Source organism: Lissotriton helveticus, chromosome 4_1 (genome assembly GCF_964261635.1).
Source record: "Lissotriton helveticus chromosome 4_1, aLisHel1.1, whole genome shotgun sequence".
Lineage (NCBI taxonomy): Eukaryota > Metazoa > Chordata > Amphibia > Caudata > Salamandridae > Lissotriton > Lissotriton helveticus.
Genome location: NC_136063.1, coordinates 1,433,509,707 through 1,433,536,729, shown reverse-complemented (window position 1 = coordinate 1,433,536,729; position 27,023 = coordinate 1,433,509,707). Strand labels below are relative to the sequence as shown.

At 47.6% G+C, this 27,023-nt stretch overlaps 1 protein-coding gene across 4 annotated transcripts in view; it reads right to left on the bottom strand.

Moving 5' to 3' along the window:
* Nucleotides 1-27,023, bottom strand: part of KDM1B (lysine demethylase 1B) — a 631,262-nt gene that overhangs the window by 561,974 nt on the left and 42,265 nt on the right. For 3 of the 4 annotated variants that reach the window (XM_078687979.1, XM_078687980.1, XM_078687982.1), the window contains one exon: nt 12,718-12,825. In XM_078687979.1, the coding sequence (XP_078544105.1) occupies nt 12,718-12,807 (90 nt within the window). In that variant the 5' untranslated portion in view covers nt 12,808-12,825. Of the gene's footprint in view, nt 1-12,717; nt 12,826-13,057; nt 13,181-27,023 lie in introns of all 4 variants that reach the window. The other variant, XM_078687981.1, reaches the window with a different exon arrangement.

Below are 27,023 nucleotides of genomic sequence, written 5' to 3'. Positions count from 1 at the left end.
GCTATATACCCTGCTACTAAGTAAGGTGAGGGGAGAAGTATAACAAGCACCGCTTGGGCAAGGAAGAGAGGGAATCAAATACCAACCCGCTCTTATACAGTACATGGTGAGCTAATAAACGTCACCCACCCCCCACAAATACCTGCTCCATGGCAAGTTACACATAGGGAGACAATACAAACATATTGTACTATGAAATTATTGCCAAACTAAGACATTTTTGACCAACCGTCCTGCTCTACCCTAGGGCAAAGCCAAGGGGTTACATATACCTTATCCTAGGCACACACTCCTGGGCTAGCTCAAAGAGACCTAAAAATCAATTCCGGTCCTTCAGCAGGACGCATAGGAAAAAAATTGTTCCCCAAACTTGGCCAAGGTGGGGGACAATCATAGATGCCCTTCCCTGGGTAAAGAAGAGGTAAATTCCCAATATTAAATCAACACTTCTATTAACCCACATCACAATTCAACATTATAACGGCTGTAAACATAGGAAAACCAATAAAACTCCATGAATAATCTGAAGTTAGGGGAAAGTTAAGGTTGACAAGCATTGCAAAGAAAACAAATGAAAAAGAAAGTACATTGACAAGTTAAGGTACAACCTTAACTCCCACCTTCACTATACACTCTTTATATTGCCACACATTATTTTATACACAGGAAACAACATTACATAATCTAGATTTCACAAGGACGCCTTTCTGCCTATACCACTTCTGCCCAGAGTGCTGTAGAAGATCAGGCGCGACCGGGCTCAAGTCATTCTTGTGGCACCGGATTGGACACGAAGAGTCAGTATCCCGAGCTGCTCAACATGGCCATCGATCCTCCGATCAGATTGCCTCTTCGGGAGGATCTTCTGTCGCAGCAACAGGGATGGTCCACCACCTGAACCTGGCCAGTATCCACCTCCTTAAGTCGAGATTGAGTGGCAACAGTTGACATCTTTCGACCTGCCTCCCGAAGTATGTGATGTAATCTTGGCAGCCAGGCGTCCCTCCACCAAAACGGTTTACGCCTGTAGGTAGAACAAATTTGTGGCAAGGTGCACAGCAAAGGCTTTGGATCCTTTTTCTGCCCCTCTTTCTGAAGTACTATTGTTTCTTCTCTCTTTGGCCCAGCAGGGCTCTGCTCTGGGCACTATCAAAGGCTTTCAGCCATCTCTGCCTTCCTTCAGTTGCCAGATCAGCCTGCTCTTTTCAAGTCCCCGGTAGTTGACCGTTTCCTCAAAGGCTTAACACATCTGTTTCCTCCAATCCCCTTCGTTATGCCTTGTGCTAACCTATCTCATGTGTGCTCCCTTTGAGCCACAGCATAACTGTCCGTTACGCCTTCTGACTCTTAAAACTGCTTTCCTGGTGGCCAAAACCTCTGCTAGAAGAGTGAGTGAGCTCCAGGCTCTTTCTAAAAGGAGGAATTCCCCCACCTTCATCTAGACCCAACTGCATTTAGAGACCACACTGACACAACTACCCAACCAGAATAGGTTGTCTTTCTCACTTTTAGGAACAGTTACCCCACAGTGAGTAGGTAGGTACTGTCATTGGCAGCGCTGGCAGTGGCATTGGGTGGTGTAAGCTGTGATGGCCTCCTTATGAGTGCCCTGGCACTTATTGTTTTTTTACCCAAATTAAGCACTGGTTACACTGGCACTGGATAGCATACACACCTGATTGTTATAAGCTGACATTATGTCACTGTTGCTGTGGACTCTGCAATGGCCTCCCTTAAAGACTTTGGCCGAATATCAGGCCTCAAACTCAAACGCACTAAGACAACTATGGCCTACTCAATCGGGACAGAGACAGCAGGAGGGCACTCTTTAGCCATAGAGCTAAGGCCTCTGCTGGAAAGCGACCACTGTTCGCCACCTTGGGGTCCAAATATATTGTTCAGAACCTAACCTTATAAACAGAAATCCAGGTTCGGCCTGCTCTCCCTCAGTAGCTGCGTGGAATTTTGGAAAACACTGCCCATAAATGTAATGGGCAGGGCACTGCTCGCCAAAATGTGATAATTTAATGGCTAATATAATATATTGTTAACCTCCCGTTGCATGTCCCACAAACCTACTTAAGGAATTTGACTCCTTACTGTTGGATCAAGTTTGGAGCAAAGGGAGATGCAAGGTCACTTTAGTAAGGTCAAGTTACTGGTATTCAGGGGGGGGCATGGAAGCATTTTACTTAGGACTATATTTCCTAGCTGTACAACTACAGTGGGTACAGCGATCACTGGATAGACTGCATTTTGATGAAACTGGGCTGCCACTGCCGAAATATGTAATGGTGCTCTAATCTTTTCATGGCAGGGAAAATGACAGATCAAAGTTATTTATGCCTACTCTGACTGCCCTTGGCTGCTGGAGAAGATGCTGAATCAAGATCAGTTCAATGCGACCTCTTGCCCCAGCTATGCCACTCTTAGGTTTCCTGTATATCTCAGACACTTTATGGCCAGGCAGAGGAGACTATGGACTGAAGAGGGAGTGGGAACTGTCAGGTGGGAGGTAAAAGATTCTAACTGAATTAATGGACGATGGGCTTGGCCATTATGGCACATTACCTAGACATGAAATGTATAGTAAATCCTGAAGCCCTGCAACTTTGCAAATGATGGATCACATTGACCAGAATACACTGAGGAGGCTACTGAGTCGTGTTTCACTTCAAACTCACAGCTGAAGTGTGTGTGTGTGTGTGTGTGTGTGTGTGAAGTGAAGTTTCAATGCTGGTAGCAGCTCTCGATATCACAATTTGCAGAGTGTCACAATATTCTTGAAGAAAGGACGCTCAATCATTCACCTTGGTGTGTTTTGGCATGCAAAATACTTTGATCACATGTCTTTTGCAGACAGAAACGCGTCCAGGTGAAATATGGAAACAAATCAGTTTGCACCATTCCATCCTGAGTGAACGTCTTTTCCTCAAGATTACTGTGGAACACTACATATATATAGTTTATATAAGGTATAACTACATTGAGTTATTTTTTTACTTAGTATAACAGCCATTTTGATGTGTGATTAAATAGGATGCTTTTAACCAACATATAGTATTAAGATGAGAAAGGATTATATAAAAGGCACTTTGCACTTTAACCCCTTCGTTGCTGATGACGAGCTCAGCTCGTCATGAGGTACGCCTGTCGTACGCTGATGACGAGCTGAGCTCGTCATGTAACACGGTATTTACAAAAACGCAGTGCACAGCGGGAAAACCACTAGCGCGCATGCGGTAAATTAATATCCTGTAGGAATGCATACCTTATCTACCAAATAACAGGAACATTATCTAATTCTAGGTGCAATAGTATTAAACCACAGGCAACAAGGTTAATGATAAGCAAATACTGCAAATTTGTGCCCTCAAAATTAGATTTGTGGTATGACTGCATTTATTAATTAGGTCAGTCCAACCCATGTTATTTGGACAACAGAGGAATCCAGCAGGACAAATTGCACTTTATTTAAGTAAGATGGGGTCTCTAGTTGGCCGAGATTTGCATCCTATCCAAGTACCCTCTCTAGTCAGGGTTGGTGAGATACACACCGTCACTCTGGGTTCACATGAAATGGCTCCAGTCTTTGTCCTCAGCTGGGAAGAGATAAGCAGGCAACAAGGCAGCAAAGCAGAGAAGCAGTTTCTCAGAACAGTCAGTCACAGCAAAGTGGCAACCCTTACAGCACAGCAGTCTTTACTCCAGCAAAGTTCTTCCAAGGTCCAGTAGTGCACTGATTTGTAAGGGTCAGAGCCCTGGTACTTATACTCAAAAAGTGCCTTTGATGTAGAGGGTGACTTCAAATGAGTTCTCTGAAGGGCACTAGAATCCCTTTCAGCCCAGTACTGTCTGTCAGGCTATCTGTGGGGGGGTAATCAACCCTTTACATGAGGAAAGGACACAGCCTATTCAGATGTACATGTGCGCCACTTCTCCCCCTTCCTGCTCAGGAAGGCTATCAGAATGCAGATGAGTCCTCTGTCACACCCAGCCCATCATATGTTTGGGGTTGTTTAAGGGAATGCTCAAAGTATAGCTGTCACCCAGCCCAGACATGTACTGGAGACAGGCTTCAAGCACACAGAGCAAAGCTAAGAGAAGAGGAGAAAGGTCCACCTTCTAGAAGTGCTATTTCTATAATGGTAATCTCAAAACTTGACCACTAAAGATAATTTATCACCACCATTCCAAAGTTATGAAACATGAAGTAGCTACTCCTTTTCAATCAGGAAATACAGCATAATAGTGTTTTAAAGAATCACCCATGCCAGCCCACTAGAGAAGTAGACCTCACAGCAGTGAAAAACGAATTTAGCTGTTTCTCACTTCAAGGCATATAAAACGTAAACGTCCATGTCCTGACTTTTAGATACACAGCACCCCCAACCTTAGGGTCACATAGGACCTTTCCTTAGGGGTAGCTTGTAGGGGGGGTTTAAGGCTTGGCAGGTGGTTTTAAATGCCAAGTCGAAGTGGCAGTAAACTGCACAAACAGGCCCTGAAATGGCAGGCCTGTGACAGGTTTGAAAGGCTACTTGTGTGGCTGGAACAACCAGTGCTGCAGGTCCATTAGCAGCCTTTAGTCTACGGGCCCTGGGTATATAGTTTACCACTTTACAAGGGACTTACAGGTAAACTAAATATGCCAATCACGTGTACACCAATGTTACCATATTTACGAGAAAAGCACATGCACTTTAGCACTGGTCAGCAGTGAAGTGCTCAGAGTCCTAGGCCAATTAAAAGATACAGAAAAGGCTGAACCAGACCCAGACAGCAAGCAAGATGGACAACCGGCTTCACACAGCTAGAAGGTATAGCATGATAGTACACAATTCCTAGGGACCTCGCACCAGACCACCCGTTAACAAGTAATTACCACAACCTACCAACTAGCATGCAACTCAAGGGGGGGGGACGGGGATAGTGTTGTTGTTACGGGGTTATTGATGCCGGCATACCAGAGAATGTTACTGACACGGTGTGTACATTTGAAACCAGTTCAGAACGTACAAACTACTGTATGTATTGACAATATTCAAATGCCAATAAAATATGTGAAAACAAAGATACAGCAAAAAGTGGAAGGAAGGAGGCAAAAACCACCCAATGGATGAATGGTCCAACAAATTATCTATATATTTTTGTTGGACCTGTCATCCTTACTGCGGTTTTCACACACCTTTTTGCCTACTTACTTGCTGTATATAACTAACTAACTAACTAACACACACACACACACACACCCCCTACACACACACACACCCCCTACACACACACACACACACACACACACACACACACACACACACACACACACACACACACACACACACACACACACACACACACACACACACACACACACACACACACACACACACACACACACACACACACACACACACACACACACACACACACACACACCCCCCCCCCCCCCCCCCCCCCCCCCCCCCCCCCACCCCCCCTCCCCACACACACACACCCCCCACACCCCCACCCGTTATCATAGCAACACCTTCGAAAGAAAAGCCTATGCGTTTCGGGCTTGCACCTTCAACTGGGCTATTTCCTTGCACTTTCTGCTGTATCTTTTAATCGGTATACATATCTATCTACTATCTATCTCCACACGTTACAGGGACGTTAGAGTTAGGAAATGGAATTTTGAAAAAATACCTTAGAAATTCACTGGAAAAAAACAAAGATTACAGGGACGTTACAGATAGGCTGACGTTTCACTCAAACAAAATTAGAGAAATTTTGTTATAGTTAGTGAGCAATGATTATGACCTCACGTATCCCATCTCTCAGGACATGGTCAGTGACATCACTGATTACATCTCAAATGTCATCACTGATTACATCATCCACTGACTGTGAGTGTTTTAAAACGTTTATGAGTGTTAAATATATACTCCAAGGTGTTTTGGTGAATTCGTGGGAGTATGAGTGCCTGAGTGAATAATTCAGTGGGGGCAGGACTAACTGTATAAGTGAGTGATTAGGAGTCTCAGTGAATATATGGGTGAGTGACTGGTTGTGTGAATGCCTGTATCTGTATGTCAGTTGGTGTCCAAGTGGCGGCATGGGTGTGTAAGTGGGTACATGAGACTCTGTATGGGTGATTGGTTGTCTGAGTACCTCTATGGGTGTCTGTGTGGGTGGGTGGGTGGGTGGGTGGGTGAGGGGTGTGTGACTACTTGTATGGATGAGTGACTGGGTGAGTCAGTGGCTGTATGGGTTAGTGAATGCATGTGTGAGGGGATGTATGGGTAAGTGAGTGTGTGTATGGCCGTGTTGGTGAGCGAGTGCATGTGTCAGTGGTATATGAGTGAGTAACTGGGTATGTGAAAGGCAGTATAGGTGAGTGATGGGGTATGTGAGTGATGTGAGAGTGGCTATATGGGTGACTGTGTGCTTTTGTCAGTGACTGGATAGGTAAGAGGTAAGTGTTAGTATATGTATCAGTGTGTGTGAGTGTGTAACTGTATAGGTGAGTAAGTGGATGTGTCATTATATGGGTGAGTGAGTAGGTGGGTGAGTAGCACTGTCGGTGACTGACTCAGTGTGTGAGTAGCTGTATGGGTGTATGAGTGGATATGTCAGTGGCCGTATTAGTGGGTGGGTGTATGCGTGGCTGTATGGGTGAGTGAGTGGATGTGTGTGTTGATCTATGAATCAGTGAGTGGCTGTGTAAGTACTGTTATTGGTGTGTGAACGGTTGTAACACCTTGGACGCTCATGACGAGCTGAGCTCGTCATGAGCCACGGCGCTCCAGTGCTCATGCGAGCTCAGCGCGTCATGGCCCATGGAACGCTCAGGTGCGGGGAGAATTCCCCTGCTGTGCTGAGCGTTCCACGGGAGCTAATACAACTGTGACGAGCTCAGCTTGTCATGAGCACCGGAGCGCCGTAGCTTATGACGAGCTGAGCTCGTTATGAGCATGGGGGCGCTGTGCACGCCCCCTCCCCCCCCAGCACAGCGGGGGAATAACCCCTGCAGCGAAGGGGCTAAGAATGGTAGTGTGGAAGTTGGAGTGGGTCTATGAAAGGTTATATGGGCTGTGAGTGGGCGTGTCAGAGATCCTGTGGATGATGTCATCACGGATGTCATTTGAGGTTTCATCAGTGATGCCACTGACCATGTCATGTGGGATGTAATATGTGAAGACATAACCAGTGCATTGCGGGGGCATGAGTTATAGTTAGCTCACTAACTATAAAGCTGAATTTCTCTGGTTTTCTACGTCGGCCTAACTATGACATCCCTGTAACCTTTGTTTTTTTCAGTACATTTCTAAGGTTTTTTAAATGCTTAACTATAACGTACCTATAACCTTTGTTTTTTTTCAGTGAATTTCTAGTTTTTTTTTATTAGAACTTGCGTTGACAGAGTGGTGGAGAAAAGGGGCGGGGTCTCTGACTAGCTCTCTGGAATCCTGCCGTGCAGGATTTACAGGAGGTACCAAGAGGAGTTTGTGGCCACCAAGGTCCCTCAGGAATAAAGCGTACTTCATCCCCCAATCAGTATTGTGCAAGGAGCTGCGTTTGCAGAGTGGTGGAGAAAGGGGGCATGGCCTCCAAAGACCTCTTAGCAATCTCTCATTGTGATACTTACTGGAGTTAAGAGGAGGGGCAGGTTAAAAGAGCGGGTTAAAAGAGCACACCAAATTTGCTAGAAAGCTAGATCTTGGTCCAGAAATAGCGCTTTCTGTAATTTGGTGTAAATCCGTTCAGTAGTTTTTAAGTAGTACAGCAAAGATCACAGCCCTGCTCGAGCAACCGGGAGGGCTAGGCGTGTTATCGTATGGACACTCCTGTTTCTTCGAGCAGTTGGCTGTGCATTTTGTTGAGCCCTTGTCTTCTGAAGAAACCAGACCTGGTGCAAGATCGCAGCATGTATGGTTCAACCATGAGTGCAGAGAGCAAAAATGTCAACTGTTGATTGTACCTAGGTCTAAGAACATGACCTAGTGAGAAACGGTAGGGCTCATCAAGGAGGCATGTGTCAGTAAAATTCAAAAAATGTTTTGGCGTGTAGTTTACAAGGGGGGGGGCTCTTTGAGGCCACCTTCTCCAGCCAATAACATTAGAACAATTGCATGGTATGAGCATTTTAAGCTTTTATATGCTGAACCGTGTCTGCCCGACACTGCATCAGCTCCCCTATATCTACCCCACACCTACTCTAAGAATCTAAATTCAAGGCTGTATTAGTTCAATTGCTCAAGAAAGGCTCCAGGCCCTGATGGCATCCCCTGGTGATTTGTTTTTAAACAACAGCGAAAATTGGTCTTCCCATATCCTGACACTGTTGAATGCTATAGCACAGGGCGCCCCTATCCCTCATGAAAGGGAGCAGAGGCGATTCCCATTTTTAAAAAAGAGGTTAGGTCTCTACCCTAATAATTACAGACCCATTACCCTCATTAACTCCATTCAAAAGGTGATTTGTCGAGCACTTCTGGCCAAGATTCAGGATTGGATCAGTGAATTTAAAATCCTAACCCACTTCCAAGCTGGCTTCAGACAGAAGATGGGAACAACAGAGCAGGTGTTTTGCTTCCTTCTTCTTTACTAGAAGACCTCAGTTATTGGTCAGGGGAGCTTGTATGTAGCATTCATCGATATAAAGACTGCTTTCGATCTTGTCCCCAAGACAGAAAATGTGGCAGGCACTAAAAGGAATGGAGCTGCCGCCGTGGATGTCTAGTCATTCGTCTTCACGATGCAAACTATGCCAAATGTCCACTGGGGTGACCAAGGCAAGCTCACAGACCCAATTAGTGTAAGTGAGTTCTGGCTCCCACACTTTTCTCCCTCTACATGAATAATGTAGTGCAGGGTTTTTTACAGGTACCAGTTGATGCACCCATGTTGGAGGAGAGAAAAAATAGTGGCCTTTCTGTTTGCGGACGACACGTTGCTAGTGTCTAAAACACCAAGGGGACTCCAGTTACTCCTCAATCGCCTTAATGTTTTGTGTGGGGAGCGAGGGTTAGAAATCAAAACACAGAAGACGAAATTACTGATGATCAACCCCCACAAATCATATAGAGGAAAACCAACTCTGGGAGGCATCCCTCTCTTGAGAGGGTAAAATGTTTTGACTGGGGGCATAACGTTATTGGAAGATATAACCTGGAAGCCCCATGTGGCTAAGTCAACTCTGACCCGGAAGCTTGTTTCCTTCCCAGTGTAAGAATTGGCTTTTGTAGTCTGGTCTGCCCTGTTCCCATGATGCACTGGGCCAGGGACAGACTAATTTGCATACAGCCAGGTTCTGAAACTGGGATGGTGCAATGAGCTAAAAAACGGTGTTGGATCCAGCCCTGATCTCTTGACTGGGTGAGAGTACTCTGCTTAATTCAGAGACTCTGTCCATCACCACCCCTTGTTGTAAATAAGTCCCCGGAAGCTTGTTCCTTCCCAGTGTAAGAATTGGCTTTTGTAGTCTGGTCTGCCCTGTTCCCATGATGCACTGGGCCAGGGGACAGACTAATTTGCATACAGCCAGGTTCTGAAACTGGGATGGTGCAATGAGCTAAAAAACGGTGTTGGATCCAGCCCTGATCTCTTGACTGGGTGAGAGTACTCTGCTTAATTCAGAGACTCTGTCCATCACCACCCTTGTTGTAAATAAGTCCCCGGAAGCTTGTTTCCTTCCCAGTGTAAGAATTGGCTTTTGTAGTCTGGTCTGCCCTGTTCCCATGATGCACTGGGCCAGGGACAGACTAATTTGCATACAGCCAGGTCTGAAAACTGGGATGGTGCAATGAGCCTAAAAAACGGTGTTGGATCCAGCCCTGATCTCTTGACTGGGTGAGAGTACTCTGCTTAATTCAGAGACTCTGTCCATCACCACCCCTTGTTGTAAATAATTTTGTCCACCCTAAGCGTGGAAGGATATACTCAGATGTGAGTCCCTTGCTCATTGCACCATCAGGATTCAGTCCCCGGAAGCTTGTTTCCTTCCCAGTGTAAGAATTGGCTTTTGTAGTCTGGTCTGCCCTGTTCCCATGATGCACTGGGCCAGGGACAGACTAATTTGCATACAGCCAGGTTCTGAAACTGGGATGGTGCAATGAGCTAAAAAACGGTGTTGGATCCAGCCCTGATCTTCTTGACTGGGTGAGAGTACTCTGCTTAATTCAGAGACTCTGTCCATCACCACCCCTTGTTGTAAATAAGTCAACTCTGAAGCACATGCAAATATCTGGGGCCTTGAGTAGAGAACATAGCACTTCTTTTAGTAAATCAATGGCAGCAGCACTGCAGATCGATGAGTTTAAAGCAGTAAGCTCAACCCTATATCGGGCCGAATTGTGGGGCTTTGATAATATAGACAACAATTCTAGATCTGAGAAGAAGTTCCCGAGGAGCTTAGTACTGCTACCCCAGAGTACACCGCATCTCCCTCTAAGGCTGGATCTGGGTAGGAAATCCATTGCAGACAAGGCTAAGCTGCGACCGTTGCTGTTTTGGGGGAGGGGTCACCCCCAAACTGTGCTTATATGCCTATGCTCTTGAGGAAGCTAGCTCTGTAGATAATTTCCATAAAATAAGTTGGTTACGAAATGTGAAACGCTTATTGGCAGACATAGGGCTAGAGAGCTTTTGGGAAAACAAGGATTCAACATTGCTCCCTGCTAATGATCGCACCAAAGCGCAATATTGGGATTGGGTAGCCAAGTCTGAAATCATCAATCCAACATCGGGTTGGCTAACCCTGGAGTTTATGGCCTTCAAGTCAGTCAGCTCTTTGGAAAGCTGTCTAGACATCATCCAGATACCCAACAACAGAAAATTATGTATGCAATTCAGGATTGGCACGCTCCCTCTGAATTCCCTTATTTTATCTTGGCACAGCCTACCGGCTTTATCACAGTTTTGCTCTATTTGTATTACTGCAATTGAATCACCTGCTCATGTATTATTTGAATGCCCAGCCTACACATGCCCAAGAGCTAAGTGGCTTATGCCAGTATGCAAGCTGCTAGCGACACGTAACTATGGTGAAGCTCTGCAAATTGTCAGATCCGACCCAAGACTCTTGTTTGCTTGTTCTGTTCCCAAGTTTTTGGGTCCCATGTAGGATATCAGAAGGAAGCTGATGAAGCTGCGATAATGATGATTTTAACTGTTTTTATTTGTTCAACCTAATGATTTTAATTGTGGATCAATCCAAGGATTTGTAGCCACTGTGCAATAGAAAACATTGATAACATAGCGGACCCTGTTAGTATTTATGGCTTTCTGAGGTTTTTGTTGCCACTGTCCTATTTGGTCTACAGCGAGGTCTGTTTACTGCGCCAATTGTAAACCTGCTCCATCCCACCTTGGATTAATTTTACTGTGTTTTTTTATCTTTTATTACATGTTATGCATCTATATTAGAGCTGTATTGCACTTTTATGGTCGTATGACCGAAATAAAGTTTTCCGAGGATGGGAATAGAAAAACAAAGATTTATGTATATCTAGAGATGCAGAGTGTCCATGTTTCTCACAGATCTCATACTGAGACCCGATTGGCTTCCACCACTTTAACTAGGAAGTTATGGCAGCCATTTTGGGACTCGGCCAGAGTCCCAAGAAACACACGCACACAATAAAACAGAAGGGGGCAGACCTGTTGGTGGGGTCCCACAGGGACTGCTAATTACCCCACATATTACTGCACTCATGACATCTTCAATGACATCATTGATTGATTGATTGTGGGTTTCTAAAGCGCTAGAATCGACTCCTGAAGGAGTATCTCTGCGCTGTAGACCGCTGGGGAACCCGTCCTGGCTTTCCCTGTGAGATGGTCCCTACTGGGTATCTCCAGGGTGAAACCAGGCATCCCCGGCGTATGTGGGGGGCCGTTGTGGAGATGAGGCAAGCTAATGCCCAGAGTTGCCGAGTGTGATCCTAGTTAGAGTAGGCACCGAGGCGAGAATTATCGTGTCTGTTGACCCTGGTCCAAGACCCTGCCGCGTCGGGAATTGAACCCTGGTCCCGGGCCGTCCTCTGCTCCCGGGTCTGCCGCCTCTAACCAGTGAGCCACACCACTCCACATTAATAATATCACTGCAACATGTGCTATATAATCATGGAGGAGAAAACTGTGCATGGCGAGTGCACAAGTTATAGTTACTTGAGATAACTATAACTGCTGAATTTCCATGGTTTTGTGAGCATAAAATCTGAACCCAACTATAATGTCCCTTTAAACTTTGTTTTTTTTTTAAGTGGTGTGCACACACACTACGTAAGAATGCCTTCCTATTAAATGTTTGAAAGTGTTTTCAAGGCTCATATTTCACAGAAAACAGGTGAGTGAGTGTGTGTGTGTGTGGTGTGTGTGTGGTGTGTGTGTGGTGTGTGTGTGTGGTGTGTGTGTGGTGTGTGTGTGGTGTGGTGTGTGTGTGGTGTGGTGTGGGGTGTGGGGTGTGGGGTGGGGTGGGGTGGGGTGGGGTGGGGTGGGGTGGGGTGGGTTGGGGTGGGGTGGGGTGGGGTGTGGTGTGGTGTGGTGTGGTGTGGTGTGGTGTGGGTGTGTGTGTGTGTGTGTGTGTGTGTGTGTGCTAAAATGTTGACCTAGAATCATACAGCTTTACTAGAAGTTAAACCTTACTGATAAAGTTTATTCAGCGCAGTTCTTGTCTCTGAAACAGATACTTAAAGCGTGCAAATATATTTAAAGTTGACTGTTTTACAATACCTGTCTGCCAGATGACCTCACAGGAAAATTATCCGGAGCAACATCTACAGAGGAGGATTTCTTCTTTGGTCTCAACCTTGGATTTGACATTGTGTTTTGCTGAGCAATCTGGAAAACAAACCCAGACTCCTTCTTTAGCAAACATATAAGGCAATCTTACACAATAACATTTCAAATAAGCCTGGCGCCCTCCACCAGCCTTATGGATAGACGTGTTTTGTTATGGTTTTTGTAAAATTTTATTGTTTAAGAATATGTCAGGACCTCATCAATATAATTTTTTTTAAAAATTGCTACTGGCAAAAAAGGTTTTTTGGTCTACAAACAAATCACACATTACCTTAGTACTGACTGGAACCCCGTTGTGTGTGAATGTGTTCCTTGTAAAAGGGGGGCACACCAGAACTCATACTCGGGTCAGCCGGTGGCTGAAGTGAGCTGATACATTTTCCTTTAATGCATGCTGGAGTGAACGGAAGAAAAATGTGAATGGCACCAACTACAGACTAATAGATGAAGTCTGGCTGAAATGTTATATATATAATTTTAGTCAAATATAAAGGTCTTCACCAACACAAAACCTAAAATGTAAATCAGTCTGGCATGGGAGGGAGGGAGAAAGGAAGGAAGGAAGGAAAGAACAAACTTAATACAGAACAGTTTCAAATGAAAACAATCTGATCTGTTATGCTGTGAAATAGCAGCAGTCAGAAAAGCAAAACACTCCAAAGGCATTTGAAACAGCATTGACAGGATATGGAATCTGATAAAGATCGAATGTTTATTTATTTATTTATAAAGTTTTATATAGCGCGGACATGACCCAGGGGTTATCAGAGCGCTTTACAATACATAATTATCACAAGTTATACATACAATCGGAAATCGCATAAAATACAAATGAGGTAGACATTGCTGTTTGATTAAAAGCAGGGGCAAGTAGGCTTCAAAGAGTTAAAGGTTTAAGATGATAATTTGTTCATGAGAAACATTTTCGCTTCCTTTTTGAAGGTGGTAAAAGAAGGGATTCTGCCTAAGTCTAGGGGAAGGTTGTTCCAAATCTTCGGTGCGATACCTGAGAAAGCTCTGCACCCAGTTCTCTTTTTGTGGAAAGATTGAGGTTTTAGTAGAAGTGAGCTTGCGCTTCGCGAATGTCTATCACCTCCCGACCGCTGTAGCTTTTGTGCTAAATAGCTGGGGGTGTTGCTATGTAAGGCTTTATGTGTCATGTAGGCGATCTTTAGTTGTATTCTCGATTCGTATGGTAGCCAGTTCAAAGCCTTCAGGGCTGGGGAGATGTGGTTATTTCTTTTTATTCCAGAGAGCAGCCTGGCCGCAGCGTTAAGCGATGCCCTGATCGGTGCTAGTTTGTATTTTGGAAGACCGCAAAGAGTGGTGCTTCCGTCGTCCAGTCTTGGTAGTACTAGGGCTTGGACCGCCATTTTTAGATCAGTCTGTGGGAGGAAGGGTTTAAGTTTCCTTAAGATACTCAGCTGAAAGTTGGCTCCTTTGGTAGTATTGTGGATTTGTTCCTGCATATTTAAATGTTTGTCAATGGTGACTCCCAGGGATTTTGCGGAGTCAATGATGTGAGGGGCGCAATCAAAGGAAGTAAGATGCTTCAGCCATAAGTCTATCTTGGGTGCATGATTGGGAGGGGAGATGAGGAGGAACTTAGTTTTTTTGATGTTAAGCATGAGGTGGTTGCCATTGAGCCAACTTTGGGTATTATGAAGAATGGTGTTGAGGGAGATGAAGTCATCTGGTGAGGAGATTTTCAAATAAAGTTGAGTGTCGTCCGCGTAGAGATGATATAGAATGTTTGCAGAGCTAAGCGCATTAGCAAGGGGTTCCATGAGTAGATTAAAGAGAATAGGTGATAATGCTGATCCCTGTGGGACTCCTAGTGTGACCATGGAAGGTTGAGAGAATGATTGCTTCAACTTGATTCTTTGGGTTCTGTTGCTTAGGAAGGAGGTAAACCATTGTAACACTGGACCGGTTAGGCCCATCCTTCGTTCAAGTAGAGACAGTAGATTGTCGTGTTTAACCATGTCGAAGGCGGAAGATAGGTCAAGAAGTATCAATAGGACCGATTCATTGTGATCCAGCATTTTTAAGATGTCATCCATTATGTGGGTGAGGGCTGATTCAGTACTGTGACCTTGACGGAAACCGTAATGGTGTTTATCTAGGAGGTTGAAGGCCTCGATGTGATTGCAAAGTTGAATTTGTACACATTTTTCCATTAACTTTGCCAGCTTGGGGATGCTGGATATAGGTAGATAGTTGTTGAGGTCTGTGGAGAGGGAGTTGGCTTTCTTTAGTATAGGTGTGACCTGTCCTATTTTCAGACAGTCTGGTATGGAACCTTGCCTAAGAGAGGCGTTGACGGGGGCGTGGCTTGGGAGCCGATGGCGGAGGAAGTGTGAGCCTGCAGCTCCACTCCGACCCCGCTGGTTATCCTGCATTCGGGGATGCTTGAACCCCCCCAAACGGATCCCTGGTGGTGTAGTGGGGCGTAGGCAGCTGCCCCTGTGGATTGACGACGCTGGGTGCCTCCTGGGCACGTGGGGGCCCCGCGGTGAGTCCAGGACCGTAGCACTTCCGCGGCTCTCGATGGCGGCGCCTGAGGCATTCTCGTAGCGGAGGAGCACCAGAGATCACTGGCGGGCCCTGCCTGGCACACCGGGGGTGAGGCCTGGACCTGCGGACGCTGGGAGGCGGCGTGGAGGAGACCCCTTGTTGGCCCGGACTATCCCGGGGGAGTGCGGTGGCAGCCCGCGGCTGCTCCTGGCCGGGAGACACCTGGAGGAGATATCGGCCTACGTCCTGCAGACGACCGACCTGGGCGGAGGAGCGTGGCCCCTGGTGCGCTACCCCCGCCTGCTGTGGGGGATTAAAAATAGTTTGCTGGTGACCGTTCGTGGCGGAGGGGCCGCGTGACAGCAGCACGGAGAACTGTGTGCACTGATCCCCACTCCCCCCCTTCCTTTATCTCCGTTCTTTCTCCCCCCTCCCCCGGCAGCGGTGCATTGGTCGCTGCGACGCGGCCCGGCTGGCGGACTGCTGGAGTGCCCCTGATAACCTGAGAGGGAGATGCCATGGGGTGCATTGATCGAGCGAGGGGCAGGCGGCGGGGCATCGGACTACTGCTCCTACGGGGGAGACATTATTGCGGAGAATCGGTACGCGACCACCCGCTACCTTGTGAAAAGACCTGTGGCCGAGTGCCTGCGCTGACTCCCCGAGGTGAGCTGAGGGGGTGGGGGGGGGGGGCGGGCGGCTGGGGATTGCGCCCTTCTCTGCCCCCCTTCCCCCCACTCCCTGATAGCACTGCGGGACCCGGGGTGGGGGCCTCTAGAGGCGACTGTTAAGCTGCTGGGCTGGAGCAGCTGGCGGGGCTTGGCTGGCGAGGACGCCTGGGGGCCCCTTCTCACGGCAATACTGGGCAGGCCATTTCCGTGGCACCCGCGCTGGGAGGCGCACTCCTTTTCCTGCCCCGGGGAGGCCGTTACCGGTCTAGCTGGGCGCCCGTGCCCCACAGCGCCTGGACCTGGAAATAGGTGCACTGTGAGTGACTGGACTGTGCTGCATACAGGTGACACGGCTTGCGGGTGTCCTGGTGGGCTACAGCTGGGTCTACTTACTCTTCGCCTCCCTCGGCAGTGAGCGCAAACAACGGCTCATAAGGGGCAGACAGGGGAGCCCACCCACTGAATTGGGCTGTGCCTATGGATGCTGGACATGAGGAAACCCCGGGGGAAGCAGGGTGGGCCCCTCTTTGGACAGTGTGGAGACAGATGCGGAGCAAGGGCCGCGAGACACGGAATCTGTCCCTCCCGGATTACTACCACAGCACCAGGTGGACCAGATTTTACTGGCCATAACAGACACTAGAACGGCCCTCCAACAGGATATTGCACAGGTGGCTACGGGTTTGGGACTCCTGAAAGCTGACCATGCTAAATTGTCTGACAGGGTGCGGCAGACGGAGCTTAAGTTGGACGACGTGGGGCCTGCGCAGCGTAAATTGGATGCTCAGATGGCGGATGGCATGACCCGGCTGCACACCCTGGAGAAGAGGGCTGACGATGCAGAAGGCCGCAATAGAAGAAACAACGTCCGCGTGGTGGGCCTACCGAACGGATTGAGAGGACTGATATGGTGGCCTACTTAGAGAACTGGTTCCGGGAGGTGGTTGCACCCGAAGGCCTCTCAGTTCTACACGTTGGAAAGGGCCCATACAATGCAGGCGCTCCCGCCGGACCCTGGACGCCCACCTCGGCCGGTGGTTGCGTGCCCCCTTAATTACAGAGACAGAGATCTACTCCTTCACAGGGCCAGGACCTCGGGCCCCTACACTGTGGACAATAGCAATGTCACACTGTTTCCGGACTACACGCTCGAGGTACAGATGGCAGGGCAACCTTCTTGGCGGTTAAGCGGGCGCTCCGTGATGAAGGCTTGCAATGTTCCCTGCTCGGTTGCGCATTGCCCTAGATGGCAAAACACACTTTTGCAATAGCCCTGAAGAAGCCTGGACATGGCTGGAGGAATACAGAACTGGCAAGGGGGAGGCTGGTCTACCGTCACAACTACCGGCGCTGGAGCAGCGGCTTCGACGTTCCCGCCGTAACAGGAGACGGCGTTCGGTGCCTGAGGGCCCTTCACTGTCTCAAACTGAGGCGGAGCGACTGGCGGCGCTGCAGGCTGTTGCGATCATTGCTGGGACGGAGGCGTCCTCGCCGGTGCCATCCACGGGCTCTGAAAAGGAGGCAGATGAGACTGAGGCCGAGCTGTCAGGTTTGGGTAGCCAGATTCTTCCCACGGTGACACAGAGTACGGCAGACGACATGGTGGATGCTCCATGACAGCGAGGAAGACTCCGAGATCTCTACCATGGGTGATACTGAGTTGTACTTCTTGAGATTCTGGGCGGCGAACAGCTGGGGTCCGGGCTGCTTGGGGCCCCGGGGGCTGGGGGGGAAACCTGGCCGTTAGAAAGTCTTTATTCTACAGAATGGGGGGCGCTGCCGCCTCTCTCACTGGGGAGTTGGATGTCGTTGAAGGGTTGGTGCTGGGGACATTGGCTGACTATTGCTGCTTTACTAGGTTCTAACCCACCCCCACCGGATGGTTCACAGTTAGTATGCCTCTGACTTTGTTTGAAGACGTGTGTTGGGGTCAGTTTGGATGGGATTCACTACGTTAGTGCCCGTTCTGGGGAGGGAGGGTGGTGCTCGGGGTGGGCTTGGGGTTATCGGGGAGGTGGGGGGGTTTGGGATTGTACTCACCGGCGTGTCTTGGCAAGAGCAGCGAGTTATTGTGTTTTTTACAAACGTTTATGGGGCCGTTACCTGATGTTAAATGTATGACTTGGAATGTGCGGGGTTTAAATTCGATGCAGCATCGACACAAGGTCCACTCCTACTTAGTACGCAGGGGTGCGCAGATAGTATTCCTGCAAGAGACGCATCTGACTAAGGCTGAAGGGATAGCACTGCAGCGTAGATGGCGAGGGCACCTTTATTATACTACCTATTCGGCTTTTGCGAGGGGGTGCTGATTTGGGTTAGGGCCAGGGTTCCTTTCCAGATGACTGAACAAATGGTTGATCCTGAGGGCCGCTATGTGGTGGTTGCGGGACGTCTTCATGGGCGGGATGTGACCCTCTGCAGTATTTATGCCCCTAACGCGGACCAGCTGACTTTCTTCACTTGCATGTCTGAAGCACTGGCAGTCTATTTCACGACCCCGGTAATGATGGGGGAGATTTTAACTCCATAGCGGACGTGACCATGGATATATCCCACCCCCCGCTGCCTGACGCCCCCATTCATAAGCTTTCAAAGGTCAGATCACAGTGGCAGGATAGTTGGGGATTTATAGATCTATGGCGGACAAAACACCCAGATGAACGCAAATATTCCTACTTTTCGGCCTTGCACGAGTTGCATGTGAGGCTTGATGCAGTTTTATGTAGCACCGGCCTGGTGGTTCGTAGCGAATACCTGGCGCGCACCATCTCTGATCATAACCCGCTTTTTGTGAGTTTATGCTGGGCCCTGGAGCGCCCGGCCGTGCCGACCTGGCGACTGCATCCGGAGATGCTAGAGGACTCAATCTTCCGCGCTGAGCTGGGAACCGGAATAGAGCGTTACATTGCCAACAATGAGGGTACAGCTACGACAACTGCCCTGGAATGGGATGCCTTTAAAGTGATGATCCGGGGCTTGTGTATTACTAAATGGGTGGGCGTACGGAAGTTGCTATTGCAAGAAATCAACACTGCAGAACAGACACTTAGAGAGGCAGAGCGAATGCATTCAACTAACCCTGAGGCGCGGAACCTAGTGTTGAGATCAAATGAGGGTGGCGGTAGTCGTGGAACGCCTGAGGTGTTTTGACCATAGGGCTTACCTGGCTAGGGCGCATGCCGTAGAGATAAGGTGGGTACCTTATTCGCGTGGTTGGTCGACCCCGTCCCCCGAGGCGCTCCCATTCTAGCATTGAACTCCCCGGCGGGACAAACGGAATATACTCAGTGTCAGATTAATACCCATTTTCGCAACTATTATGCGGATCTGTATGATAGCAAGCTGCGGACCGGTGAGGCAGACATCCGAGCTTTTTTAGATGATTTGGAGCTTCCGGCACTAGATGCAGAACAGGCTGAATTCCTTGGCCGAGACATCACACAGTCTGAAATTAGATGCGCTATCAAGCATATGGCGCGAAACAAAACTCCGGGAATCGATGGCCTGCCCAAAGAGTTTTATGCGACATATGTGGAGCTTCTTGCCCCTAGATTATTATTGGTCTTTAAGGAGGCTAGAGAACTAGAGATATTACCGACCTCGGCTAGGGAAGCTATCATCATTTCCCTACTGAAACCAGGGAAAGCCTCTACTGACCCCGCTGCATATCGCCCCGTCTATGCTCACCTCTGATTACAAGATTTTGAGTCGTGTGCCCGACTCCTCCCGCACAGGGTATGTTTGGTTCATCCTGATCAGGCTGGCTTCATCCCTACTCGTAATACCGCAGGCAGTGTGCGCCGATTGATACACATTCTGGGAGGGGACCATGATGGGGACCCAATGGCAGCAATCCTGTCTGTGGACATTGTGAAAGCGTTTGATAGTTTGGAATGGCCCTACTTATTTTTTGCTATGAGAGCCTTCGGGCTTGGGGAAGGTTACATTCGCTGGACAGAAATATTATACTCCTCGGCGTGCGCTAGAGTGAAAGTGGGGACGGTCGTCTCTTTCCCCTACCCAGTGGGGCGAGGCACGCGACAAGGGTGTCCGCTATCCCCGTTACTGTTTGCACTGGCCATTGAGCCATTGGCTGTCAGCGCTAGACTGGGGTGGGCATTCCAAGGTTTACAACTCCGAGGTCAAATACATTTTATCTCGCTATATGCGCATGACCTCCTGTTGTTTTTAAAAGACGCGGGAGAAGGCTAGGAGGGGGCTTGAGCACTGCTCCACAAGTTCGGGGACATTTCTGGACTCAGAGTCAACTGGGCGAAGACTTGTGTTTTCCCGGTTGACCCGGCATGCAACCCGTCTGCAGCTGCGCAAGACATTGCATGGGAACCTCACTGCCTTCCTTATTTAGGGACACATATTTATCATACCCAGGAAAACCTACTGGACGTTAATATTGGCCGGGCAATGCGAAGCCTCAAGAATAGCATGCAGTTCTGGGGAACATTGCCTTTATCAGTGTCAGGTCGTGTGGCCCTATTAAAGATGGTAGCACTTCCCCGGCTACTTTATTATTTCCCAACGTTACCGGTGTGGATACCCGCCTCCTTATTTCGACAACTCAGGTCTATGGTGGATGGTTTCATTTGGGGGAGCGTAAGACGGAAAGTAGCACTTGATACATTAACACACTCGAGAGAAGAGGGCGGTCTTGCGGTCCCTGACTTCGAATTATATTATCTAGCGGCACAGTTTCAAGGGCATACTCAAGCGGAGGCGCTGGAATTCAGAGGCCCTGAAAGAGACTATGAACCGGAGGTACCTCGGCATGTGCTATCGTTTATTATGCTCCAGCAGAAATTGCGCGTGAATTCGCTGTCCATTGTGGAACGCACTCAGCAGCTTTGCTGGAAATGCTATTATAGCAGAGTCAAGGTGCGAAGCCCCTATGCCCCGGAGATACCCTTGGGTATGTGTACCGTCCTTCCACACGGCGGGGACTGGGTGGCTCTCGCAGAGTGGGAGTCTCTCGCACTACAGGTAGTGGGCGATCTGTACGACGATGGCACGTTAATACCCTATGGCGAGTTGCAGGAGAGATTCGGGCTCCTTCGCGGACACTACTTACTCCATTCGGCCCTGACAGCTGCAATACAAAAGTACTGGGGCGAGGGCCTTTCGGATCCGCCGGTGAGCTCGGTGTGTCAATATGTGGTGATGGCAGCGGGACCTACAAGTCTGTCACCTGTTTATATAGGCGTATGCTTGGAGAGGGATCGCAGCCTCTGCAGAAACTGCGCAACCAATGGACGACAGATAGTGGTAGAGACATACCAGACCCAGCTTGGTCGCAGTCTGTTAAGAGGGCATGGAAGAGTACCAGAAATGCCAGATTTCAATTGGTTAATTTCTTCATACTGCATAGGGCCTACCTCACCCCGGCGAGGATCAAGCAATATTTTAATGTAGACACAGAGCAGTGCCCCCGCTGCAGGCTTGCGGATGCGGGCCTATTGCACATGCTATAGGATTGTCCACAATTGGGCACATATTGGGAAGATGTAGTGGAGTTACTATGCAATATCACGAAACGGTGGATTACTCTGGATAAGGGTACCTGCCTATTACATTGGTTTCCCATTACCAGTAAGACCAAAATAACGAGTAAATTCCTGGATCTGGGGCTGGTGTTGCCCAAAAGCAAAATCACAATCCATTGGAAAGCTGCGGGGGGGGGCCTAGTTTTGCTAGATGGAAGGCTGCACTGCTTACATGGGCTGGGAGTGAGAGTGCGATTCGCCTGCAACAGGCCCAAAGGTCCCACAATGAGAAAGTGCTAGATGCAGCCCGGGGGTGGGAAGCCCTAGTTACAGAATTGAAGGCTACAGATGCGGACTCTGGATCAGAACTGAGCGAGCATTTGGGGGTTGAAACTTAGTAGATGACTGCAACAATACAAGAGACGAAATTTATGAATATGCTCCCTTTCCTATTATATTCATGATCTTCTATAACAGTTGTATGTATAATACCCTGAACAGTCATGTTGCTCCAAGTGGATATTGAGAAAAATTACGCTGTAGTAGGTGCACGCCGGTGAGGGTGGGCGGGTGAGGGAGGGTTACGGGGGGGAAAGAGTAGTTGAATTACTACTATATATATGCTGCAGTTGGATACATTATTAATATTACGAGGATGTTGGGGCTATTTAAGTGTTATTGGACGAGATAACTTATCCTGGCCTTGTACTTCGACTGTACCATTGCATGCCATGTGGTTTTATCACTATCTCAAATGAGACAGTAGTGCCTGTCTGAATGTAGTTAACTACTGGGCGTGTTGTTTGTAGTTGAAAATCAATAAACACATTTAAAAAACAAAAAAGGAGAGGCGTTGACAAATTTTGCCCATAGAGGTAGAATAGAGGACTTTATCATTTTGAATACAGATAGGGGTAGGGGATCGGTGAAATGATTGGCAGGGTTGATTGCTAGCATGGTGCTATAGATTTCTTGGTCAGTGATGGGCGAGAAGGAGTGCCAGTTGGCAATGTTCTTTGGAACTCCGGTCGGCAGGCAGAAAAGGTCCTTGATCTGTGAGTAAAGAATTTTTTCTTGGTCAGTAGATAGTTGGGGTTCTTTCTTGGATTGAATATCATTTTCAATGGTTGTAGTCTTTTCTAGGAAGAATTTGGCCAGATCGTCGCAGTTAGGGGTAGCCGGGTTGCTAAGCTCCACTATGTTTGCAGAGTTGCGAGATTGTTGTTTTACGATTTCGAATAACTTTTTAGGAAGGTTAATGGCTTGGTTCAGCTGTGTTTTGAAGAAGTCTGCTTTAGCTTTTATGATTTTTCTGTTGTACGTGTTTCTCAGTGCCCTAAGTTGGTGTAGATGATCAGTGGAAGGTGCTGCTTTCCATGCTCGCTCAGCTAGTCTTAATTTGCGTTGGAGACATTTTTTTCTTGAAGGGGTGCTGTGGTATCCAGGATTTCAAGCATAGTGGCGTTGTAAAAGTCCGTGAGATCTTGGACGTCGGCCATATCTGCTGATGGTGTCAGGGTGGAATTGCATTGGGACACCAAGGCGTTGGCATCGATATTCCTGATATTCCTTTTCTATTGTTTAGTTTTTGTAGGTTGGTTTCGTTTTGGAGTTACCTCACTGTTGATGGAGAAGAAGATACTGTAGTGATCAGACCAGTCACATGGGGAGATAGATTCTAGCGATATGATGTTTCTTTTTGCTATGATGAGGTCTAAAGTCTCCCCCTTGTTATGGATTGGGCTGTCACAGAATTGAGACACTTCCTGGTCTGCCAGAAAGGATTTGAGACCGCTTACAGCATCATCGCCGGTATTGCTCCAATGGAGATTGAAGTCTCCCAGAAAGATCTACGGCACTTGTGAGTTGGCATTGGCTGTAATGACTTCCATTAGCTCATCAATGAACTTCGGATTGTCACCCGGGGGGTGGTATATTATGTGAAGTTGGCAGATGATGCCCTTGTCGTCCGAGATGTTGGTGCATAGATATTCACAGGAGGATAAGGAGATGGAGTCTGCTTGTTTAACTGTGATGGTGTTTCGATGGATGCACGCTATCCCCCCTCCGGGTTTCTCAGTTCTATCCATGCGAAATATATCATGACTGGGGGGACCAGTAGGTCAAGGATGGGAGCAGAGGAACTCTTTAGCCATGCCTCTGTGAGGATGATGAGGTCCAGGTCATTCGCAAGAATTAGATCATAAATGACCGTAGCATGTTTGTTAGCCGATATGAAGTTGATTAGTGCACACTTTAATTTGCTAGTCGGGTGAGTGACGGTTGATTGCATTATATTGACCTTTGTGAAGTTTTCCCTAATTATGGATCTGTGGTTGTGAGTGGGTTCTCTATGTGGGTGGTTGGATCGGCTGGCTTGGATGGTGCCATCTTGAGACTTGCTATTGCCATTATGACTTGAGTATGAGGTGAGAAGGTCATGTAAGTCATTGTCAGATAGATCATCCATAGTTCTCATTGGTCGATCCGGGTCATAGGGGAAGAAATTTTACTCTGTGTTATAAAGTCTGTATGTGGATTCGTGATTAAGTATCTGCTGGTGTGCTGACTAATTTGGTTCACTGTGGCACTAGTGGCTTTATTAGAGTTTAAGGAGTTCATTGGTGATTGATAATAGATTTTTCATTTCATCCTTGATCTGGGCTAGACCTAGGGCTAACTTGTTGAATTAGGCGGTTCAGTCATGGTTAGGGCACTCAGTTAAGTGTGTGGGCGTGTGCTCCTCTATACTGGTAGTTCCTCCATTGTGGTCTGGTAGCGTGGAGAACTGGGTATCAGATTGGGTGGGGATATCTTTGTTAGTTTTTGATGGGGTTGGATGAGCAAGAAGGGTAGAAGGTGGGTCAGAGTGGAAGTGGGGGATGGTCTTAAGAGGTGCTAACATGAGAGGGGATGTTGCACGTGGAGGGGGTATAGACGCTGCGTGTAGAGTTTGGGTGAGCGGGTAGGGCATCGGGGGTGTTCGGAGTTGACCGGGGGTCAAAGTAAGTGTCGGATCAGGGGGGGGTTTAGCAGATGGCTCATCTGCTAGTTGGGTAGTAGGAGTGTCAGGGATGTCCTTATGGAGGTCTTTATCAGAGCTTATGACTGTCCGAATTGGACCCGAGGGCCCTGGTGTGGTTGAGTTCGCTGTGAGGGTCGTGTGGGGAACATTGGTGGTGTGGTGCATCTTGTCATTGCTTGTGACTGTCCTCACTGACTCCGGGGGCCCTGGTGTGGTTGAGGCAATGGTGAGGGACGTGTAGGTATCTTAGGGTGTGTGGTGCTCATTATCTATGCTTATGGCTGTCCGAGCTGGACCTGTGGACCCTGGTGTGATAGGGTCTGTTGGAAGGGGCGTGTGGAAATCGTTGAGGAGGGTAAGGCGAGGGATAGGGCCCCTTGGAGTAGTTAGTGGATTAGGTCGTAAAGATTGTATGTTTTCTGTGAAAATGGGAGGAGCTGTGTCATGGAGAGAATTTCTCTTGCTGTTCGCTGCTCTTTTAAGAATAGGAAAGATCTCGTCTATGAGAGCTAGGTTACTATCGAAGGCTTGTATGAGGATATTGCCATTATTGTATATGGATATGGTAGCATTCGCCTTGCAGACGTCTGAGGCTATAACCGTCAATTTGAGGGCATGAGGGGTTTTCCTGGTATTTGAGATTCGAAGCAAGTGGTAGAGGGTTTTCCTCCACTGTGCAAGTTTTTTTGTGTGGAAGATGAGGTCATTCGAAATTCTGCCCTTGTTTGTGGAGAAATAGGGATCTGATATCCGTGTCTCCGGATGCGATTTCAGGATTCTGTGTTTGTAATTCTTGGCTGCGTTTTTAGATAACTTGGGGGGTATGAGATGATGAAGGCATGACAGCCTGATGGCTGTAAGCTTAGTTCCATTTTATTTAATAATTAATCTTTTCCTCTCTCTTCTTGTTCTCACTTATCTTCCTTGTCTTCCTCGTTTTCTTTAACCTAACACTTGTATTCTTATTTCTTTATTTCAATACATCTTCACTGCTTCCTACTATCCTGCTTTCAGATATTTGCTGGTGTCTTACAGTTGTCCAAACACCCTTCTAAGATGGCCGCCGCTTTTTCCATACCATGCCGTCTTTCCATTAGTGTGATCAGTCCTCTTTTTATGCCTACTACTTGGGAGCAGGAAGACCCCTCGAGGCGAAAAGGAAGCCAAAATGGAGGGTAGAATCCCCGTACACTGAGAACCTCCCTCCCCTCTGCAGTTGGAAGTAGTGGGGCTAGATCCGGTGAACCGCGATAAGGACGGACTTTCCCTCACTAATGCCGGCACAACAGTAGTGGATGCAGGAGGACTTGGGAGCCTTCAGGCGGTCCGTGTGCTGTAGCCCTCATGTGTTGCAGCCCTCGGTGGCGAATTGGTGCTCCCAGGACAGGGGACAGGGGAGAGGGGAGGGCTCATCCGTTTAGCCATCGATAGCGCCCCCCATGCTGGGTGTGCGAAACGGAGTGGAAAGCAAGTCTCTAACAGTGACTCGCCCGGTTATCGTTTTCATGATCGTGCTGTCGGCATTCAGTCGTCGTCATCCCCGATGCATTGGACTCGCTCCCCTGTACATTCACATTGAAGGGGACTAGTGTGTGAGCGGATGTGCTCCTTGTGAGAGAGTAAAATGCTGTCTCTTAAAGTGAAGTTAGCCAGTGGCTGAAGTAGGCTGACCCCACTGCCCCATGCTATATTCTGTTGCATGCAGAAGCAATATGTGAATGAGACAACAACGGACCAATGGAGGAAGAGATGTGGTTGAAAGTCCCTATATGCAAGTATATTATACATATTTTAGCACAATCAAAGGGTCTTGGCAAACACCAGACCTAAAAAAGCATTCAGCTCTGGTAAGAAAAATGCCATCTCTTGTTGAGCACTGACCTAAATGACTTTGTGTCTACTTCAGCCCTTAAGCCTGGTACATAACATTGCAAAAGCATGGTGCGGGCAGAACACTCGAACACAATTTGCGACAGATTGATAAATACAAACTTTTTGCTAAATCAATTTCAAATGACACAGCAAGTTCAGAGCTTATATAAATGACAAAAGGACAGCAAAAGGGACAACTACAACTAATTATTATATTGTAACTTAACCTTAATAATGTACAGAATCGATTGTTACTGGAAATTAAACATTTAACATGTCTACATTCAAAAACGATGTGGCTAAATTGTGAAAAAGGATTCGTAATTTACCAAAAAGGTGGTAAAATATTTGTTCACTGTTCATTAAAGCGCTTTAAATGTGCTGTACTGCCACCATTCAGTAAACATCTTCATTTTAGCAACTCCTTGCTAAACATGAAGGCAAGCAAACCTCAATCGCCCATTCAGAACCGCTAGCTAGTTAATTGTCTTCTAATATGTTGAATTTGACATGTAACATTTAACAATTATATACTCATGAATTCGTCTTACTTTTGAGCATTTCTGAGTGACATAATATTGCAGCACAAACATAACATCGCTAAATAAATTCACGTTTAGTTTATTTAATCAGGGCTCCTCACTTAAGGTGCTT